General features: G+C 57.5%; 1 protein-coding gene across 50 annotated transcripts in view; it reads left to right on the forward strand.

The window, feature by feature from the left end:
- CELF6 (CUGBP Elav-like family member 6) overlaps positions 1 to 17,528 on the forward strand; it is a 207,518-nt gene that overhangs the window by 101,527 nt on the left and 88,463 nt on the right. For 26 of the 50 annotated variants that reach the window (XM_077827536.1, XM_077827565.1, XM_077827537.1 and 23 more), the window contains exon 3: positions 16,076 to 16,127. In XM_077827536.1, the coding sequence (XP_077683662.1) occupies positions 16,076 to 16,127 (52 nt within the window). The remainder of the gene's footprint in view (positions 1 to 16,075; positions 16,128 to 17,528) is intronic. The other 24 variants (XM_077827526.1, XM_077827579.1, XM_077827551.1 and 21 more) reach the window with 1 other exon arrangement.

Below are 17,528 nucleotides of genomic sequence, written 5' to 3' on the forward strand. Positions count from 1 at the left end.
GGTTGCTCCCACTCTTGCTGAGGTAGCAGCGACCCGCCCTGCCTCAGGTGATGTACGCCATTTCCAGGAGTTGTGGAACCTCAGATGCCACATTATACGTGTCTCTCCAACTACTCCCCCTACAAACATCTCACAGTAACCGGGGCAATAGGCTTATTCTGCAGAGATGACCCACAGCCCCCTTTGGTGGCATATTGAGAAGCCAGTCAGACTCTGGTGTGATGCCTACCTGGCCGTACGTATGCCGCTGACGCCGAAGCTTTCAGGTGCTTGCCAGCAGTGCTGGAGATGTATGGTAGAGGTGGGAGGGCAGAACCAGATGGAGGTTCTCAGAACCATGCTTACCCCTCGGCTCTGCAGAGTCAGGCTGGAAGAACTGGCCTGGTGGGATGTTAAGCCAGGAGCTGTGCAGGGGCATTTGCTGCGGTGGAAGCCTGGTGCTCCTGGTAGCTGATGCGTGGTCTTGGTGCTGGCTGGGGATGTTGGAGATCTTGGGTCAGTTCCTAGCTGTGCCCAGTGTCCCTTTGTCAGGCCTGAAGAGAAACACTTTCAGTGCTAAGGAGGAAAAGAAAAATTATCCGAACGAACTAGTGGAACCCAGGAGCATGTCACTGGTCTGCCAGGGAGCTTTGAATCAGGACTGCTGACGCAGCTTCCCCTGGGCATTTTGCCCTCTATACAATGAGGATCATAGCACTGCTGTGCCACACAGAGGCACTGTGCAGCTAAACGTGTAAGCGACTGTACGGTAATGGGGCTGGAGACATCCCTGAGCTGGCTTCAGCTGACAGGACAGTGAGACAGGACATTGGTGGAGTGTCTCCATAAACAGAAGATTTGTTCCAGTTTACATAGAAACCACTCGGGATGGAGGGGTTCGCTGTGGGCGCTGGTAGATCTGGAGGGGGCACTGGTAGATCTGGTGGGGTTTGCTGGTAGATCTCTTTGGCTTCAATAAGGTATTTGACAACCCACTGTGACAGGGTGTGGAGATCCGCACTCGGCTACAGCCATGAAGGGATTACGGGGCAGAGTCACTACCTCCCCAGCTGAAGCAGCTGAGATAGAGATCACAGGCCAGACAGGGAGCTGGCTGCTAGAGAGGCAGAGAGAGGGCTGTGCTGATCTGTGGCAGACAGGCAGAACGCTGCCCGGAGAGCAGGACCAGCAGCCTCTGAGGACTGGGCTCAAACTGCTGTGGGGAGCAGAGCTCCTCAGCCTATACCCCTTCTCTTATGCTCCAAGAGCTAAAGGAAAATGGGGCTCCTAGGGCCGAGTCAGCAAGTCTGGGAGAATGTGACAAGTGGGGTTGGACTGGGAGGCAAGGTGAGCAAGGTCCGAGAGAGCTGGTGGCTTCCCAGGCACTGAGGCCAGGGGAGGGGCTGAGTCCCCATCTCCTCCACTGGATCAGTGTTGTGATGGAATGGAATGGGCTGCAGGGATCTCTGCAGTGCTACTGTAGATTCCAACAGTGTACCGGACTGAACTGCATTGCATAAGATGTATGGCGTAGCCTAGGGTATTTGGGACCCCATTGTGCTAATACTGTATGTTGAACTAGGCAATCCTAGGGGTCTTCCAATTAAATTAATTGGCAGCAGGTTTAAAACAAACAAAAGAAAGTATTTCTTCACACAGCGCAGTCAACCTGTGGAACTCCTTGCCAGAGGATGTTGTGAAGATCAAGACTATAACAGGGTTCAAAAAAGAACTAGATACATTCAATGGCTATTAGCCAAGATGGGCAGGGATGGTGTCCCTAGCCTCTGTTTGCCAGAAGCTGGGAATGAGTGACAGGGGATGGATCACTTGATGTTACCTGTGCTCTTCATTCCCTCTGGGGCACCTGGCATTGGCCACAGTCAGAAGACAGGATACTGAGCTAGATGGACCTTTGGTCTGACCCAGTATGGCCATTCTTATGTTCTTATCCTGTAGCAATATTGTCACCCAAATAGTAAAAGACAGGGCTCTAAGTGTGGCGGGAGAGTCGCAGAGGCCAAGCATCGGGTCATACTGGCAGCCAGACAGAGCTGGACACAGTGAATGTTGCTTTGCACTAGATTGGACTGGAGCTCCTAACGAGCGCTAGCAAAGCAGGTTCTCTGCCCAGACACGACCTAGTGTTGGGTGGTGCGCTCTGGACACAGAACGAAGGGCCTGTCTAGGGGCTCTGAAGTCGAAAGTCAGGACATAGAGAAAGGAATGAGCTGGACTCAGATGGGCCAGCCTATGTGCCTCTGAGAAATGCTGCCTGCTTGGCTTTTTCCTATCCCAGCCTCTCACTCCCTAGCCCAGCCGAGGACGGGGCCCTGGGTCCAGCCCCTGGGGAAGAGGGGATGAATCAGGCAGGATCAGCATTGATGGGCTAAAGAGCCCCACTGATCTTCCGGAGAGGAAAAAGGGGACTGCAGTATGCGAGGGGGTCTCTGCTGAGGACAGCACCTGTACCGCAGGCTTGGGGTCCTGCTCTGCCTTAGGCTGGGAGGTCTGAAGCAGGCAGCGCCTGGGCCCATCCTAGTGGCCACACACAGCAGGCATTTCATGTTGGTTGGCTGCAGTGCCAGGAGGGGAGCGGGCAGAGGAGAGGGGGATGAGGAATCAGCCGGACTTCGGAGATCCGGTTCAGGGCTGGCCAGGGCTGGGGTTCGCATGCTGTCTGCTTGTCCTCGAGGGCGGGGCCACTCCCTGCCATCTCCCTCTCACTGACTGTAGCGATGGCATGTGTCGGGTGGGCACCCTTCCCCACCAAGCAGAGGGGCCTTGGGCAGGGACAGTATTGGCCATGGGAACCCATAGCTCTCCAGGTACCAGCTGGCGAGCCCAGCTGGTGGGCTGCGTGAGTGAGCGAAGGAGGGAGTGTCCGGCAAGGAGCCGGCATGCCCGGGGCAGGGAAGCGCTGCTGGCTGAAGCTAGCTGTGAGCTGGAAGAAATGCTTAGAGATATTGAGGAGCAGGAGCCATGGGTGAGCTGGGCGCCCAGCGCGGTGTGTGGGAGTGGGGGACTAATTACTGTACAATAGCAGACTGGAAAATCTTTCCTATGTGGAACTGAACCTGTGGGGATCTGTGCAACGGGGTGGAGCCCTGCTGGCATCTATGGCTGCTGGAGTTTAATCAGTTCAGTTTAAATTAGTGTCCAGAGCAGATTTTCTCCTGGTTTCAGGAAAGCAAGCTGGGGTCCGAAGGGTCCATACAAACCGAGCAAGTCAGCATACAGCAGTCATGGACCGGGCCAGACCTGTTCCCATTCCCAGGGGCAGGACTGCATGCCCTCTGCTGATCCCCCTCGCCCTCTTGCACGGCCTGGGAAACCTGGAAGGGAGGCTGCTAGCTCGCGGGGCAGGCCCCCCACTGGAGGAGCCCGGCCCTTCGTGTGGGCCTGGTTGTTCAGGGCCTTGTCCAGAGCACGTCATAGAATCGGCACTGAAGCCCAGAGCCAGAGGGGACTATGGAGACGTGGGAAGAATCAGTTGTTTTTCAAACCCTGTTAAAGGGGAGCAGGGTGGAAGGTGACTGTGGACCCTGCCATCCTGGTAGGTGGGGAAGGAGCAGGAGGGAGCTCTCCCAAGGGCACTGGCTATAGGAGGAGGTGCGCCTGTGAAATACATTGGGAGTCCATGCAGCGAGAGCCAGGCCGCAGCTGGAGCCTGCTAGAGCAGGGAGGCACAATGAGCTGCTGGAGCTGGCTGGGCAGGGATGGCCTTGCCTGTGTAAACACACCGTGTGTCTGTGGCAAGGCCACAGGAGTAGGGAATGGAAAGGTGGGAGCCAGGAGATGCTGGGGCTGTTGGTCAGCACCTGCTAACACCCTGGAGAGAGCCGTCAAGCTGAGACTGACGACTGGCCTGGAGACAGCAGCTCTGACAGGACCCAGCAGAGCTTTTCACCTGGAATGGATTGTGCCAGAGGAACCTGACCTCTGCTGAGCAGCGTAGGGCCAGGGGAACGCAGAGGTGCCATCCAGCTCAGCTCCCCGAAAGCTCCCCACACACCACAGAGACCAGTGAGCCTCTGGCACCGTTCCCACCCCGGCTGTGACCAGTGCACAGGGCCTGACAGAACACTAGATGGGGGGCCACGTGTGCCTCCGGGGAGGGGGGAAGGCTGGGAAATCCCTGTCTGTGGCACACAGTGCCCCTCTGACGCATAGGCACCAACTTCTCCTGGCGCCGGTGGGTGCTCGACCCCTTGGCCCTGCCCTGCCTCCAACCCTTCCCCCCATTCCATCCCCTTCCCCAAAGTCCCCACCCCAACTCCGCCCCCTCCCTGCCACTATTGGACTCCTTTCCCAAATCCCCACCCCGGCCCCGCCTCTTCCTGCCTCCTCCCCTGAGCACGCCACGTTCCCGCTCTTCCCACCCACCCCCCGAGAGCTTGTTACTCCGCGAAACAGCTGTTTTGCAGCGGCAAACGCTGGGAGGAGAAGTGGGGATGCGGCACGCTCAGGGGAGGAGGCGGAGGTGAGGTGAGCTGGGGCGGGGAGGGGAGCTCAGCTGTCGGTGGGTGCAGAGCACCCACCAATTTTTCCCCCTGGGTGCTCCAGCCCCAGAGCACCCATGGAGTCAGCGCATATGCTCCGAGGGACAAGCTTCGTGTCCCATGGTCTCCCTGCACTGGAGTGAGGTGGGATGCCCGAGCTTGGGGCTGCTCCTGTGGAAGGGGTGGCTGGACATGCCTTCCTGACCCAAAATGTGGCTGAGCACTTCCCATCTCCTCCTTCCGGGGCATTGACCAGGGTTGTAGTGGGCATGCTCCCACTTTGTCCGGAGCACAGAGCAGGTGTCGTCTGCTAGAATCCAGTGGGCAAGCGCTACAGAATCAGTTTCCCTGTGATTGAGGGGGCAGTTGATGGATTTCAGTCCTCTCCCCTCCTGGCCCCCTCTGCCCACACTGACCAGCCTGCCAGCCTCCACCACTGCCTGACCCAAACTGTGCCTGCTCCACCCTGGCTTCCTCCCTGTACTGCCAGCATGTGCTGTATGAGCCCCTCCAAGCTGTTCTGAGCTCAGCCCGGTGCTGGCAGGGCACTTCAATCCACACTGTGGCTCTGATGCTGCTTTGGTCCGGGGCTCGTGCTCCTGTGCCATATGCCCGCAAAGCAGGTGCTGCCTGGGGACCCTGGTAATTGGTTAATGGAGCCCCTGATCAGTTGCGTTTGCCTGGCTGGCAGGGCAGCGAGCAGGCTCCTGTCCAGCTCAGCAGCAGCCTGGAAGGAACAACATCAAATTAGAAACCCCAGAGTCATTTCTCACACCCTGGTGTATCACAGCCCCAGCTTTGGGGCTTCCTGCAGACCAGGAAGGGACAACTCCTGGGGGAGGCCCAGGCCTTTGTCAATGGGGCTAACACATGGCAGGCCATCTCCCCCACCCAGCCCAGAGGGGTGTCTGTGTGTTGTGGGAGGGAGGTGTGAGTGTCAGCATGTGTGCACGTGTGGTACACACTGGGGTCAGTTCTGTGCCCGCTCTGTCTGCGTGCGTGCGTCTGTTTCGCCCCAGGTGTGTCTGTAGATGTAGGGCTGTGTGTCAGGAGCTGTACTGGGCTATGGCGGTGTGTGTCAGGCCGTGGGTTGTGGTGATGGAAGGAGGCCTGTGCCCGTTGCGGTGCCGGCTGCACTCGGTTCTCTGCCCCTCTCATGGTCAGCGGCCGATTAGCGGCTCACAAAGTCAATTGTTCAACTGTGACTGTCTCCTGGGTTACCATAGCTACCATCCTAAGCACATGGCATGTCTCCAGGGCAACGCAGGAGAAGCACGCTCTGTTGCCGGGGTAACCAATATAATTGTAGTGCTTTTAGGAAGGGGGGGTTTAAAGAGAAAAAGGAGGCGACAGCACAAAATTGCTGGCTGGGGCAGTGGGTGGAGAGGGCACCCAGCACACACAGGGCTGGGTGTGGGGCAGAGGTGGGTGGGCGTAGGGCAGCGGGCACAGAGACAGCCCCTGCCCCACTCTGGATTGGGGCCAGGGATGTCCACAGCAGTGGGTGATCAAATGTTCCTCATCCTCTGGCCCCAAGGGAATCGTGAGCCACATGCTGGCACTAGGGGGAGGGGTGCATGCTTTGTGCATAGGGCGCTCTGCTCTCTGGGGAGCCTGGGGTACAGCAGGCAGAGGGGTGGGAGTGAAATGGGGTCGCAGGTGTCAGTTGCAGTAGCCGGGGCTCAGCCCGTTTCCTTGTAAAAACCCACCTCAGCAGCGGGCAGCCTGCGCAGGGCAGCTAAGACCCAGTGCCCCCCTCACAGCCTCTGGGGGGGGTTCCTGCGGGGCAGGGCTGAGGCACGCCAGCGAGGGGCAAAACGTGAGGCGCATGCTGTCCCTGTCCTGGGGGTGAACAGACACCTTCCTTCCACAGAGTCCTGGACACACCCACAGGCGCACACCCCTCAGCCATGCTGACACGCCCAGCGGGGGGCACCTACAGGACACACGCACCCCATACAGACACCCACACAGGACACACCTACAGAACACACCCACTCCAGACTGGCACACACCCCTCGGTCATGCTGACACACCCAGCGGGGGGCACCTACAGGACACAAACACACCCATACAGGCACACCCAGACAGGACACACCTAAAAACACAAACACGCATACACACAGGCACACCCATATGGAACACACCTACAGAACACACACACCCCATACAGGCACACCCAGACGGGACACACCTACAGGACAGATGGACCCATACACCTGTACAGACATATACAGCGGGATGCACACATCCAAACCCCACAACCATGTGCATGCATAGAGTTACCCCCCACACCTCCATAACCAGCAAATGGCAACACTCACACACCATCAAGGGCACAAGCCAACACAGCCGAGCCCCTCCCAGCAGCCAGAGAGTCACTGGGGAAGGACTGTCCTGATTTGTATTTCATCCTAAGAGCAGCGGTGAGAGGGCAGCTTGACCCCCCCCCCCAACCCATCCCGCATGCCAGTGGGAAGTACAGGACATGGCTGGGGCACCTTCCAGGCTCGAGCACCAGGGAGCGCTTGGCAAAGCAAGGAGTCAGACGGTGCCCAGGGGCCGTGCAGCAGCTGTTCTGCACAGGCAAAGGGCTGGCACACAGCCTGGGCTGGCCCGGGACCAAATGCCCCTCCCCTGCCCCCCAAGCGAGGACCCTGTAGTGGGGATTCAGCCGGTATTCAGAAAGGGAGCACAGATACAACGGGGCAGGGGAGCATGTGCTCCAGAGAGTGGGGGAGGGTGGAGGGGCTGGGAGAGATTTAGGAACTGGAACGAATAGTCTTATCCCAGGATGGCCTTTATCTGGGTTCTCCCTTGGAGTGGCGGGCAGGATTTGCCATCTCCCCTTCTGGGGCGGCACAGGGAGCAGCACGTCGTCCGGGCAGCAGGGGGGCTGGTTTCTAGCTCCAGTCATCCCCACAGAGTTCCACGTGCCCTTTGGACGGCCATCAGAAAAGCTGGGCATCCCATCAGCCACCCCCACGCGGAGCAGGGCAGGAACTGGTCGGTGCTCAGCTGGGCTGGAGGGAGGGGCTAGCCGCCAAGAACCAGCAGCCAAGCGGCGTCGCACCACTGAGCCCTGGGGAGATCCTCTGGCTCAACACCAGCATAACCCAAAGGAGTCGCTAGGCTGGGCCACCCGGTAGCAGCTGGGGAGCTTCAGAGTCCAGGAAGCGAGGATCTCAGCTCATGTGGGGGGGCCTGAGGAGCATGTACGGGGGACGTCGCCATGCTGGCTGCCCCCTGAAAAGCCCCACACTCCCCCTGGTGGGGTGGGATGGGCCAGGGGCTGGCCTGTGAGCTCAGGGACGGGGTAAAGGGGATTCACGCCACTGACGTCAGCGGAGTTACTCTAGATTTACACCAGTGTAACTCGGATATGAATCTGTCCCCTTGCATCTGATGTTACCTTATGGGCTCGGGGAAACGCCCTAATCTGTGAGCAAAATTCTGATCTGATTTACACTGGTGTAAATCTAGAGTGACTCTGCATACTTTAATGGAGTGATACCTGATTTTCAGGCTCCACCGTAGGATCCTCAGTCTACCATGGGAACCCTGCATGTGAATACGCGTGTCGGGTCGAGTCAGGGAGCAGCCTTAGTACGAACATGAGCACCCAGGGGCTGGGCTGGGCTACCCTTCAGGGGCCGACTTGAGAACTTGGGCTCTGAATGGTCAGGTCCCTGCAGGACTGAGAGCCAAAGCCCGAAGCATGAGTGGCTGGCTGTATTTGCCTGTCCCACTCGTGAAGGAGGATGGGGATTAAGAAGGCAGATGGGCCAGTTGTTCTGCCTGATGGCCTTCCTCTGTCTGTTCAGTGCTCTGGAAAGAGCTCTTGGGGATCTCCAGGGGGTCCCGTCACTCCAGGTGGGCTGGGTCCTACTCCTGTCCATGCACTCTCCCTCTCCCTGTGCCCTCCTTCCTTTTGCCCTCTTCCCCTCCCTGTTCCTCTGGTCTCGGTTTCTGCTCCAGGTCTGGCCTGGCCCCAGAGCTTCCTTGCACACCCCAGGTGTGTTCAGCACTAGATTCTCTGTGACTCTGCCAGGTGTGGCTGAGGTTAGCTCCAGTCAGGTATGTTACACACTGCACCACCTAGTGGCTGAACAGTACAACACAGCTTAACATCCCATTACAGTTCCTCCTCCTTTCTTTTCTCTTCCCTCCTGGCTTTCTCCACCCCCCTCCTTTGCTAGTTCCTCATTTCCCTCTTCACTTTTCAACCCCTCCTGGCTCTTCTCTCTGTTCCTTTTCCATTGTCTCCACCTCTCCACCCAGTGCTTTCCTCTCTCTTCCCCCGAGCCAACAAGGACCAGCAGGGGCCCGTGCAGTAGTGCTGAGGGGCTGGGGCATGGTCCAGTGCTTGCAGGGAGAATTGAGCCTCTGAACTGTGGGGCTGAGCTCCCGGAGCTGCCTCCTGCCACAGTAATGAGGCTCAGGGCTTCCCAGGAGAGGGGCTCCGCTTGCCTCTGAGCTCCAGCTGGGGGACGTTTTTTCAAAGAAAAGATTTTTCATCAGAAAAACGAGTTCTCATTGAAAATAGCAGATTTCATGGAAAAAATTTACTTTCAATGAAAAATATCGGGGGGGCTTTCAGTCGTCATCAACCCTGGATGGTTTGGGTGGGGATTGGGCAACTGAAAACCAAATTTTCTTTTTCTTTTTTTTTACAAGACCCCAACATTTGCCACAAAAAAGAAAAAAAAAACAACTCATACCCCCGGCAGCTCTTTACTGGACACCTCCTAGGATTGACCGAGCCAGCTGAGGCTTAGCTGTGCTGCCAGCTGTCGTGGCTCTGTTAGGACACTCAGGATATGTGACGTTGGTCTCAGACCCCAGCTCCTGGCGTCCTGTGACTGCGTATCTCAGTTTTTGTTCCAAAACAACATCTCTAGTTCTCGCGGTGGCAGAGAAAGACCTGAAAGCCTGGCCCCATGATGCCCCAGAGCCACAAAGAACCTGAGCGCTAGGATTTTTATTTTAGATCTCACACTTTTTAAGCCAGTCCCATGATACTTTGGGGGCTGGCTACTGATGTTGGCGGTTGGCAGGGCTCAGGCCAAGGCATCAAGGGGGGTTAGACGCCAATGAAAGTCGATGCGAGTTGGGTACCAGATCCCGTAGGACCCTTTGGAACTCCTGGCCTTAAACTATTAAGCCAGTACAGTTATGTGGGGCTTGTATGTCCCTAGAGATAAATGGTTCTGCACACTGTGCCAGGAAAGGCTCTGCTGGGCTTAGCACCATGGCACAGGCCTGCCCTCTGCCCTCCATCCAGCCCAGGAGCCTGGAGCTGAGCAGACCCAGTCTCCGCACCGTGCAGGGAGAGAGGTGTAGCAGCCTGGGAGTGGCAGGTGCATAGAACATGGCAGATCCAAGGGCTGCTGGTGCCTTATGCACTCTGGGAACAGGGAAGGGATTTGGCAGGGACTGAAAGACAATCCCTCAGTTGCTGGCAGGTTCCTAGGAGCGCGGGGTCACACATGGATGCCCGCATGGCCTGAGGGGTTGTGAGGTTCTTCTCTGCACACTGCAGGGGTGAGCTGGATGATCAGAAGGTGGGATCCTCATCTCTAGATCACTGACTACGCTGAAGAAGGAAGGAAGGAGGTGGGAAGGAGAGTTTTCCTCAGGGTTCCCACAACATCCAAGCAATCGGCCAGATGGATTGTGTCCGCCTTCCTCTGTGGCATCCCTGATTGGCCAGAGCTGGAGACAGGCCACCCAGGCCAGTGCTCTGAGGAGTTCCAGAGAATCCTCTCCCTTGCTGCCTGGCTGGTGTGTCCTGGTCACGTAAGCAACCACCAGATTTGGGCTCAAGAAGGGAGGTGATGCCAGGGTGATGGGGTAAAACCAAGCGAAGGCTGACCGCGAGGAGACGCCCCTTCCTGGGAACTGGGGTGTGTGTATGTGATTTCTACCTGGTCAGGAAAAGCCCTTGTGTAGGGGGTGCCCTGGAGTGAGGTGCTGGTCCCCTGTGCAGACACTAGGAAGGTGTGGGTCACCCAGCTGCCCATGGTGTAGGGGAAGGTGTAGCCACTGCCAGGGGGGAAGCACCTGATCTCGGCTCCATGGCTGGCATGGGCTGGGTGCGGTGGGGCAGCATGCTCAGCCCCGGAGGGAGGGGTCACCTGCCAGGGCACAGCAGTGACCCAGCCAGCCACACGTGGCCCAGGGCAAGCTGGGGTGGGAAGGCTGGAGGGGTGGGAGTGTCCTCAGGACAGCCAGTGCCAGCCTCTGCCGCCCCGATCCCTGTGCAGGGACACCAGGAAGAACAGGAAGGGCCAGAGCCTGTGTGGCCCCTGGGCAGCACGTGCCTGGAGCTGGATTCCAGACGCATGAGGCTGGGATTCGGAGTCTGGATGGTCCTGTCCTCTGTCCATCCCTGTGGGGCTTCCCACACCAACACCCACCCCAAGTGTAACGGATGCTAAACTGCAGTACGCTATTTAGCCCCTAGGGGGTCCTATGCATAAAGTACCTTATTTAAGCCAACCTGGGCCATAGCTGGGCATGAAAGGCACTGATGCTGAGCACAGCTGGGGTGGCTCAGCGAGAACTGGGACACTCCGGAGCTGGTACCGGGCCATGCCAACGGGGAACAGTGGCTCCTCCATTCACCAGTGTGTCACTGTTTGTGGTTTGCCAGAGGATCAGGTCTTGCCCAGCTGATCTCAGTGCCCCTGGGCAGAAGATGGGTTCCCCAGGAAGGGAGGGGGACCTTGGCAGTCCAAACCCTCGCCCTTCCTTCAGGTATAGAGGAGCGTGGAGATACTGCAGGTGACAAGCTGGAACCGGGGCTCGTAAAAATTCCCCTCGGTGTCAGTTTGACTAATTTGTTAGTCTTACCGCTGGCAGGATCCGCTGGGCCCGGCCCAGGCCCAGGCCATAAAACTAATGTAGTGAGGCAGCAGCCCGGCGTAATGAGGGGTACGGCTCACCGCCTGGAACAGGCATTAGCTTTATGAACCGGGGGGTAATTGAAAGGAAATATTTGTCATTGGGCTCCGGCAGAGGAGAAGTTCACAGGAAACTTTGTGGCTGCTGCTGCCTTGGCCCTGGCCTGCCAGGTCTCCTGCCCACCCAGATGTGCAGGAGGCCCGTGCAGGTGGGTGGTTGGAGAAGGGCACCCAGGGGCACTTGTGTCTAAACAGCCACTTCACAGCCCTCCTGTCACTTAGCTCCGTCATGCTGCAAACCCGTTCCCAGCCTGTGTCTCTCCCTCGGAGAGAGAGGGGCTCAGCAGAGGCTCCAGGAGCATGAGCAGCTAGTGGTGCTGATTTATGACCGGTCTCCACTGACACCCCCAGCCCTACCTATGCAGCTAATGCCGGACCTGCAACCCTCCACACTATCCCAGTCTACTGCTGCACCTCCTAGCCTACAGTCCCCCAGCTAGCCCAGTCCTGACACCCCCTCCCCGCCCAGTTCTGCCAGGGCCTCTCAAGCCCAATCCATAGCACCTTGGGTTTGTCACCTTTTCAGTCTTGTAATGCAGGAAAAGAGCCACAACCCAAAGCTGGAGCTGGTCTGGAAGCCCAATTAGAAACCCAGCAGGATCAGGGCAATCTCTGAGGTCAAGACGGGAGCCCTTTCTCTGATCTTCCACCGCTATTATCAATCAGCCAAAATCCACCCCCCAGAGTAAATCCACTGCACTCTCCAATGGTATCTGAGCCCCCAATTTGCCCAGCCACCTCCCCCTTTCTGGGCTGATCTCCTGCATCGGCTGCAAGTACTCAAACCAGCCTCCCAGCAGGTAGCCGACTGCAGCGTGGCCCGCGCAGCTGCGTGCGATTGTGAAGTAGTGGACGTGTCGTGTGGTTGTGTCAGGCGGGGCAGGTGAGATGATGGATGGGAGATGTCAGCATCCTTTCATCTGTCATTTTGACGAGGCCAAGGAAAGTTAATTGACTTTAATAGCCAGCAAATGACATCAACAACTTCTCCTAATACGCAAATCAGTTAGCGAGATGGTTTGGCAGGAGCGGGGCTGCTGGGTTCCTCGAACAGCAACGAGCGAGCAATGCAGGCAGCCAGACAGGCAACACGGAAAGCAGCATTTGTCCAAGGATTCCTGCTGCGAAATGCAGCCACCTCTGGGGTGAACAGCTGCAGCCTTCCCACAGCACTGCTTCCCTTCTTGACACTTTATATGGCATGTTGCCTCTGGGCAGGGGTGGGATTAGACCAGCAGACTGTCCCCCATCTCCCACAGAGGGGACTGAGAACCCTAGTGGGCAGGGTTCACTCCCTGGGAGAAGAGGCAGAGGGATCAGCCTCCAAACCTGTGGATCTCCTAAGATTCATATGGCTCTTGGCAGACAAGTGCCTAGTGGCCCTGGGTCCTCGGCTTGAAGCCACCCCTGTTCTGGAGCTTCCTGTGTACACACTGTTCAGCTGAGAGGGGAAACTCACCTGGTCTGTTTCACATTTGTCCCTGGTCAGTTTCACCTCTGGCGCCCCTTCCACTTGGTGGAGCGGGTTGAAAAAAATCTTCCTGCCCCAAAATGGGGTTTAACTGGGGTTTCCTTGCAGGAAAATGTAAGTTTTGGTGACATTTTTCATTTTGTTTTTCAAAAGCCCCAAATGTTGGGATGGGGGGACAACCCCCCGCCCCTTTTCTACTGTCCATGGTTGGACCCAGTCTAGCGCTAGTACAAAGCTGTTGCATTGGAGCTTCCAGCACCTCAAGGGACCATCTAGAACTGAGAAACAGAGACCGGCCTTACCCAGCTCCCAATGTGCCAAGCCATGGGCCTACACACCACAGCCATCAGCAGGGCCAAACCCTGGTCTTTCAGCCCCTTGGGTTAAAGCACAAGCCCTGCTGGCTGTGAGCCACCTGATCTAGCCTCTGCGACCAGCCACTACCGGGTGCCCTGGTCCCGGCAGCACACAAATACTCCCAAGCTTGCAGGCTGCTGAGATCTGGATCCAGGGTGCTTTTGATTCAGCAGCGCGTTCATAGTATAGTTTATAAACTCTGTATTCTGAGCCAGCGGGGTCCTTGGAAACTAAGCAGGTGTGCGCTGTGGGGAGCTCCCAGACTGGAGAACAGGCAGTGGAGTAGATCACCTAAGTCTCTCCCTGTTTTGCCATCTCCATGGGAGCATGGTCTCTTTAGGGCTGGCTGGGTGAATAGCACCACCAGGCCCAGCTCACTTCACAGGGGCTGCACTAGGTGTGTTTAACAAACAGCTTGGGAGACCTGGACTGAATGCTCTGTGTGAGACAAGGCTGGCAGTTCTGTTTGGGCGAAGTGCTGGGATAGCTGGAGCTGCAAAGAGCAGCCCTGGAATTGGATCTGGACCTGAATCTCCCCTAAGTCTGTGGGGTTTGCTCCCTTAGTCTGGGCACATCTCTGTAGCTGTCGCGGAGCCACGGAGAGCAGCCGTGGGGTCAAAAGGTGTTTGTAGGCAGACACTGAGCCGTGTGCTGCCACGCCCTGAGAACCCGGCTTTGCTGTGTCCCCCAGGGTATCGCCTGGCCATGTACAGTTGTAATTGGCCTTACCACCCACTGAACCACAATTAAATAGGAACAAATGCCTGAGACACTGTCTCCCCCCACCACCACCCATGCGGGTCACTGAGTGCAGAACACAAGGCAGGCAAGGGCAGGTATCACTGTCTCTCTTTTGTAGTGTCCCCCAGTTCATACTGCCGGGCCAGGCCCTTTCTGCCTCTAGCTGGCAGGGTCACAGTCACAGACTCAGCACGGAGCTTGGTTAGCAGCTAGCACTTAGCAGGCTTCCCCTTCACCCCCCTCCTTGTTAGCCCTAACACTCACCAGCTACCAGCTACGGCCTTATGGGCACAATCCAGGCTGTGGGCTTTTCCCCCACAGCTCTGTGCTGACTTGGGGAATCATGAGATGGCTGGAGCCCATCCCCAGCAGCAAGACCAGAGGGGTAGGAAACTCCTTGCTGTCAGATCCGCCGGCTGGGCACGGGACCTCCCCGTTGGGAGCTCCCCTTCAGCAGCTTGAGGCCTATGGCCAGGACAGCCTGCCGCGGCACCAGCAGCCTGGCCTCGGTTCCTTTGGGACGGGCGGTGGGGTCACCTCCTGTGTGCATGCTTTACCAGCAGCCTTTCCAGGGTGAGGGTGCAGAGGCCTGCCTGTGATGGAGAGCCCCTGAGAGCAACCGGGCTAGGGGACAGCCGCCCAGAGCTGGAGTGAACTGCTCCAGGATGGTCCGGGCTGGGCTGCTGATGCAGTTCCACCTGCTGCCACGTGGGGCAGCAGGGCGCCAGGCTCAGGGGGACCCTGTGCTCCCTGGCCAGAGAGGGCACTAGTGAGCGATGCCAAGACTCCCTCCCCCAGGGCGGCATCGCCCAGGGAGTCCTACTGATGGGAGCAGAGCCGCCCCATAGTGACTCCGCTGGCTGGGCTGCCCGAGTGCCCAGGCGCTGGTGGCAGGACTGGGCCTGAGGTTGCTGGCTCCTCATACAGATGGGAAGTGTCACCCTCTCCCGACAGCTACGCCCCCGTCAGTGATCTGCCCTCCCCCTCTCTCCTGCCCCAGCTCCTTGGCCCCCAGCAAAGCGGCCAGGCTGGGGGCTGTGGGAAGGCCAGGCCCTGATGAAGTTAATCATTATCACCCTTAATTCCTCCACTAATCCCTGCGATCTGGGGAGAGTTTAGCGCTGCTGTTCTCTGGCTGCCTGTGGGGAGGGTGGCTTTGCGTCGGGACGAGGGATGGGGGAAGGGATGGCTAGCTGGAGATCCTGCTTTGCCATGCTGCGTTGGGGGGGCGGGGCTGTCACTCCCACCGCTCCTCCCCCATGTTGGGTGCTGTTCCTCACCCCCACCCTATTGTCCTCGCTGGGCAGAGTCACTGACCCAGCTCCTCTACCTGCTCCAGGGACTGGCCCCTGCCCTCCAGAGAGGGGAGTGGGTGGGGCACAGCACAGGGCCCAGCCGCTCAGTCCTGCGGTGCATTAGTCGGGTAAGTTGCTCGGCAGAGGTGGAGGTGGGAAATATTCTTGCTGTTCCCCCTCTAGAGGGGCTGTTGGTAGGTGTGATCTGACACCCTCCCCACCCCCTCACCCACCCACCCATGACTGCCTGGTTCCGAGGCCAATCCTCAGGCAGGTTCTCTGGCCAGTGTTTCTTTTTGGTTTCTGTCCCAGGACACCCTGCCTACCCCTCCATCCCAGCAAGAGGCTCCAATCCCATGTGCAGCACATCTGTCCCTTCAGTGTCCCTGGCGTAGAGCTTGCAGAAGCTTGCCCCATTCCCTGTGGCTCTGCCCTGGCCCCTGTGAAGTCAATGGGACATTTGCCATTCAGTGGAGCTGAGATGTCGGCGTTCATCCCAGCTAGGCCCACAGATCCAGGGCCAGCTTCCTGATGACTGAGCTGGGGGTATCTTTCTTTCTCTTGATACTAACACTCCCCACCTGGGCCAGTCATGTGGAAATCCCTAACTGGACAGCTGTGCCCGCTTGGAACAGATCACGCTAGTGGCTCCTGCTTCCATGTGTCCAGCTGGTAGTCACCCTCCATCCTCTCCCTCCTCCCCCAGCCAGCAGCCCATCCATGCCTGCAGACTCTAACCACGCTGCTCCTTGTTTTGTTTTGCAGATGAATCGCCCCATCCAGGTGAAGCCAGCGGACAGCGAGGGCCGAGGAGGTAGTTGTCTTTTGAATACATACCCATGTGTCTTGGCTGGCTGCTCTTGCTGGGTTAGCTGCTTGCACAGTGCAGGGAAGGGCGAGGACTAATTATGCTCTTCTATTCCATCCTTCTCCCTCCCGGGGCATTTGCCTATAGCAAAGGGCCATGGAGAGCGGGGATAAGGGATTTCATTTGTCTGCAGTGATTAAAAACCCTTCAGAGCCCATGCTTCTGGCCCTGACAAATTGTGGTGCCTATAAAGCACATGGGAGGTGGTTTATCATATAAGGAACTGCTTAGGCACTCTAGGGAATATCCATCATCTATCTATCTGTCTATCTATCCCCATACATCCCGTCTATCTAATCTATCTATCAGTGAGGGCAGGGGCTCTGGGTATCAGGGGGTTCAGATGCATGGGGGTTAGACAAACTGGGGGCAGCTCTCCGTACAGTGACCCCTCCTCCCACGGCTGAGGAGCAATGGGGGCAGGAAGCAGGGGAGAGGATGTGGAGCTTCCTGCAGGCGGGGAAGATTTCTGGGGTTGGGTTTGACCTGGCCCTGGCCTGGCTGCTCTGGGCAAGGGAAAAGAAAGCCCCATCCTCCCCCACCCCCAGTCCAACTGGAACTAGCATCTGAGCCCAGCGCAAGATAGGAGCCACCAGCTGGAATGTCCCCAGCCTCCCCCCATCCCCCGCAGTGATTTCCCTCTCCGCTGGCTGCTCCGGGCACCCAAAATGATGCACCCACACTGACGGAGAGGGCTGTGTGACCATTCTTGCAGTTTCCCTTTGTTTGCCCATCATTTTCTGCAGGGAAGCAAAAAAACCTGGGGGGACATGAGTGCAGCATGCGCACAGTGGTGCAGAATTCCCGCAGGAGTACATGGTGCTGGGCATGTACAGACACAGAACAGACGGTCCCCACTCCAAGGAGCTGCCCAGCAAAGTAAAGAACGAAGTCCATTAGCTGGGACTTGGTAGCAGACTCATTAACCTATGTGTGATCCGCATGCTAGAGGAAGACAGAGACCCACTGCAGTATCCGAGGTGGTACCAGCTAGCACGCACGTGTTCTGCAGCCGGGGGCAGTTTGCCTGGCCTTCTGCTCTCATGTGCCCTCATAAAATGGAGCCAGCTAGTAGCTGAATCTGTCGGTAGCTTCCCCTGAAGGGGCCTGGGCTTGGATGGCCCTGGAATAGAGTACACTTACAAAGTTTGTGGATGATACCAAGCTGGGAGGGGTTGTAAGTGATTTGGAGGATAAGATTAAAATTCAAAATGATCTGGACAAACTGGAGAAATGGTCTGAAGTAAATAGGATGAAATTCAATAAGGACAAATGCAAAGTACTCCACTTAGGAAGGAACAATCAGTTGCCCCCATACAAAATGGGAAATGACTGCCTAGGAAGGAGTAC

Source organism: Eretmochelys imbricata, chromosome 10 (genome assembly GCF_965152235.1).
Source record: "Eretmochelys imbricata isolate rEreImb1 chromosome 10, rEreImb1.hap1, whole genome shotgun sequence".
Classification (NCBI taxonomy): Eukaryota; Metazoa; Chordata; order Testudines; family Cheloniidae; genus Eretmochelys; species Eretmochelys imbricata.